This window comes from Medicago sativa, chromosome 8 (genome assembly GCF_051527215.1).
Source record: "Medicago sativa cultivar Bolivia chromosome 8, Bolivia_mono, whole genome shotgun sequence".
Taxonomy (NCBI): Eukaryota; Viridiplantae; Streptophyta; class Magnoliopsida; order Fabales; family Fabaceae; genus Medicago; species Medicago sativa.
The window spans coordinates 51,408,564-51,413,543 of NC_140756.1; the positions used below are offsets into that span (position 1 = coordinate 51,408,564).

Sequence of the window (4,980 nt, forward strand, 5' to 3'; positions counted from 1 at the left end):
TAATTTTGGCAGTGCATTATAATTTGCTCCCCTCCCCACCCCTCCCCTCCCCTTCTAAAAATTGAACCAAACACTTCAAATTAAAAATCTCCCCTCCCCTCCCCTCCCTCCCCTCCAAAACTCTCAAACCAAACGGATATATTTAGAAGAAACAAGAGCATACAAAAATCAAATTAAACAAGTTTGTTACCTCCCGCTTGTCGCAGTGTTTTTTCAAAATAGTTTGTTGAACGGATCACATTCTCGGGTCTCAAGTCAATATCACCATGTCACGTTTGTTCGCTATGTTAAAACCATGAAAAACGGTTTGCCTTTTGATCATGGTCATTTTCGCTGTATTGGACCATTATTTAAAACCTTGCTCCTACTTAATGTGTTATCTTCAACTTCATGTGGTTCTTAATAACACAAAAAATGGCCATTCTATCTATCATGTTTTTTGTTGTCAATTTACTCTTGTTGTCCACCAAAATTTCCTCTGAAACTGATATCATAACACAATTTCTTCCACTTCATGATGGAAGCACATTGGTCAATGGAGCATTTGAACTGGGTTTCTTCAGTCCTGGTAGTTCCACAAACCGCTATGTAGGAATTTGGTTCAAAAATATCCCTATAAAAACAGTTGTTTGGGTAGCCAATCGCGACAATCCAATCAGTGACAAATCCGGCATATTGAGCGTAAACAAAGAAGGAAACCTTGTTCTTCTCAGCAAAAATGGCACAACTCATTGGTCAACAAATGTAACAACCAAACCTTCAACCTCAAGCTTCATAGCAAGGCTCTTAGGTACTGGAAACTTGGTTGTAAATAATGAGAAAGACCATAGTGATCATGGCTTTTACTTATGGCAGAGCTTTGACTATCCTACTGATACAATTCTTCCAGGAATGAAGCTTGGTTGGAACCTAACAAGCGGTCTTAATAGGCAACTAACAGCTTGGAAGAATTGGGATGACCCTTCTTCAGGTCAAATGACTTACGGCTTCATAAGAAGTGACAATCCTGAATCGGAGATAAGGAATGGTTCGTCGATGATATACAGAAGTGGACCTTTCAATGGTGATCGGTTCGCTGCTACACAAAAATTGAAACATGTTCCATTATTCTATGTCGATTTTGAGTACAAAAAGGATGAGTATTATTTCACTTACCAACCCAAAAATCAATCATTACTTTCAAGAATTGTCATCAACCAAACAGTTTCTTCTCTTCAACGCTTAACGTGGTCCGAAGAGAATAAAAAATGGATGTTGTATTTGAATGTTCCGAGGGAGGAATGCGATATCTACAACCGTTGTAGTTCATTTGGGATCTGCGCTATGACAGGTAAGTCGTCAATGTGTGATTGTTTAACTGGATTCACTCCAAAATCGCCTCGAAATTGGAGTGAAAAGAACTGGAGTCAAGGATGTGTGCATAATGAAACTTGGAGGTGTAGAGAGAAAAATAAAGATGGCTTCATCAAGTTTCAAAATGTGAAGGTTCCGGACACAAAGCAATCTTGGATAGATAGAAGTATGACACTTGAGAAATGTAAGGGCAAATGTTGGGAGAATTGTTCATGTACAGCTTATGCAAACACAAACATCCTTGGAAATGGAAGTGGTTGCATCCTTTGGTTTGGTGATCTTTTGGACTTGAGACAGTTACCAGATGCTGGACAAGATCTATATGTTAGATCCCGTCTCCGAAACAGGTATGGAATTTTATTTTAAACTCACAAAACTTTGGTAAAACACTAAGTTTAAATATGGTTTAGGTCCACAAAAATATACTCCCTCCGGTCCTTATTATAAGAAAAAGCTGACTTTTAGGTTCATAGAATAATTAATGTATTTTATTGTAAATATGGACTAGATACATCACTTACACAATGAACCAAAAAAATCAATTGTTTCTTATAATAAAGACCGGAGGGAGTATAACTTTTTTTACTTTCGATTCTTGATGTTTTGTATATTACTGTGAGATTTGTTCATCTTCAAATTAATCCTTGTATAATATGTAGAATATTTTATTTGAATCCCTTAACTTAAAAAGAATATTACATGTCTCAATTTTTCTTTGACAGAGTTACATGTCTCAATGTTAATATGAACAAACTTCGTAGATATTAAAACAAAACACCAATACCAAAAGCAAAGAATATTACATAGATTAAAATTAAAATATTAAACGCATGTTTAAACCCAAAAATTAAATCAGTTAGATTTGAAATTAATATGTTTTTCAAAATTTATTTATCGACTCTTTGAAAAAAAATTATTAATTGATTGTTTGTTTTATTTCCCTATCAAGCAAACCGAGATAAAGTAGCTGCGGCTCAAGGAAATCGATATGGTTCAAGGAAAATGGTAGTTGTGGTCTCATGTTCCACTTCATTAATTGTGATGCTTTTGATATTCATCACGTTTTTTTGTTGGAGGAGAAAAACCAAATCCAAATTAAGAGGTAATTTTTACGATTGTTATTTGCATATTACACATTCGGTCTTTTTTTTTTAACATTGGAGAAATGAAATATTTTATTAATTAAAGTGTTATTTATGATAATTTTACGATAGTTGAATTTAAACTTAACACTTTAAAGTTACATTATATTTAACATGATTTTAATTTGTGTTCATCATTGATTCCATGTTTGAGAGTTGAGACAAAGTGCATAGCTAGTATTATATAGGTGTTGCAAAGTTCTTCTAATCTTTTATTTTATAGAGGAAACAAGAATCATGAAGACAAAAGTAAAGAGAAGTGAAATGAAACAAGAAGATTTGGAACTTCCTTTGTTTGACTTTGGTATAATAACATTTGCCACTAATGACTTCTCAAATGACAACAAACTTGGTGAAGGTGGTTTTGGTCCTGTGTATAAGGTAAGCTAAGTTAACATGCAACTTGTTATTTTAAGGTTAATTAAGAACAGAGGACATAGCCTAACTTTTTTAATTAATCATCAAATTACTTTACAAATGTAATATTTTAAGGGCACACTACCAGATGGACAAGATATAGCAGTTAAACGACTTTCACATACCTCTACTCAAGGAATCAACGAATTTAAGAATGAGGTTATGTTTTGTTCCAAACTCCAACATAGGAACCTAGTTAAGGTTCTTGGCTTTTGCATTGAAGAACATGAGAAATTACTCATCTATGAATATATGCCCAATAAAAGCTTAGACTTCTTTCTTTTTGGTAAGTATCTATTCAAAAATTGTTAAATATTTACAATTTCATTTGTTCTCTATTTGATTATTATTGTGATTATTATAATAGATAACATGAGTATATAACTTTTCAGATTCGTCTCGAAGTAAAGTTTTAGATTGGTATACGCGGTTCAACATTATAGGTGGTGTTGCTAGAGGACTCCTATACCTTCACCAAGACTCTAGATTAAGGATCATACATCGAGATTTAAAAGCAAGTAATATTTTATTAGATAATGATTTGAGTCCAAAAATATCTGATTTCGGCCTAGCTCGAATGTGTGGAGGTGATCAGATTCAAGGAAACACAAGTAGAGTTGTTGGTACATAGTAAGTATATATTATAATAAGTGGTTTTAAAACTATATTATACATAAATAGAACCTCAAAATAATACATTTGTTTATTTTCTTTCAGTGGCTATATGGCACCCGAATATGCGATCGATGGGATATTCTCCATCAAATCTGACGTATATAGCTTTGGAATTTTATTGTTAGAAATTATAAATGGAAAGAGAAATAAAGGACTTTCCTATTCAAATCACAGCTACAATCTTATTGGGCATGTAAGTAACAAAAGTAACTTATATAAACCCCCTTGGGTTGACATAGTGGTATTGGCTTGGGACTCGAGAGTGTGCTCCTCCTTAAGGTCTCAAGTTCGATTCTCTCTTATGTCAATTTAAGTGGTGGGCTAATTTAGTTTCTTCAAAAAAGTCAATTTAAGTGGTGGGCTAATTTAGTTTCTTCAAAAAAAAAAAAACAAAAGTAACTTATATTTCTAAATACAATGATGGTTGCTAATTATTGTTTTGGATTGTTGTAGGCATGGAGATTGTGGAAAGAATGCATCCCAATGGAATTTTTGGATACTTGTTTGGAAGAGGGTTCATACATTCAATCTGAAGTGTTAAGATGCATTCATATTGGTCTTCTATGTGTGCAGCAATATCCAAATGACAGACCAACTATGACATCTGTGCTTGTTATGCTAACTAGTGATAGCACTCTACCCCAACCAAAAGAGCCTATCTTCTTAACTGATGAATATACTTCTGATCAGAAGATTTCCTATTCAACAAATGAAGTATCTATGACAATGTTGGAACCTAGATAGTGAAAGTATTGTCTGTTTCTCCATGGATATTGATGATAAACTTGGGATGTGTCATTCTGCTAAATATATGAATATGTAATGTTTTGCCTTAACTTTCCGTACTTGTATAGTAACTTCAGTCAAAAAATTTATCTCAGTCTTGATCCTATAAATGTTATATTTCTTTGTTTTCTGACTATGTGTATCGATAAATAAATGTTAATGATCTTAGGTGATCAGGAGAACGGCGTCCGACAAGATTTATGCAGCTTTTTTTATGTAGGGCGATTATGTGTTCTTTCAGCATGGCATTGAATCAAGGAAATTGATAAACATCAAAGAAATTCTAGAAACATCAAAACACATAAACTGCAACCAACTATAGACTATAGAGACCAACTTTAATTTCTTGCTTTAATTTCTTGCTTTTTTCCCGTGTGAATTCGAATTCGTTCCTTTTAAGGGGAAACTTCATTCAATAATGGGAACATGACTTTAACATTACATTGTTTTACCAATGGTAGTTAACTCATAAACCCAAACTAATAATTAAATTTAATGACTGAATTACTCCTTATACAAAGTTGGGGGTAACTTGCATATGTGAAGTGGAGTATGAAAGTAAATATTAACTTAATGTTTTATCCCATGTTAGGAGGAGTACCTTTGC

The 4,980-nt window shown here is 33.4% G+C and overlaps 1 protein-coding gene across 1 annotated transcript; it reads left to right on the forward strand.

Annotated features, from left to right (window-relative positions):
* Window positions 1–378: 378 nt before the first annotated feature.
* On the forward strand, window positions 379–4,483 carry LOC146899395 (G-type lectin S-receptor-like serine/threonine-protein kinase At4g27290). The gene is made up of 7 exons (XM_085739290.1): window positions 379–1,687; window positions 2,303–2,455; window positions 2,719–2,876; window positions 2,988–3,198; window positions 3,305–3,542; window positions 3,630–3,780; window positions 4,041–4,483. Exons 1-7 carry the CDS (start codon window positions 391–393, stop codon window positions 4,329–4,331), a joined length of 2,499 nt encoding a protein of 832 aa, XP_085595416.1. The 5' UTR covers window positions 379–390; the 3' UTR covers window positions 4,332–4,483.
* Window positions 4,484–4,980: the final 497 nt, after the last annotated feature.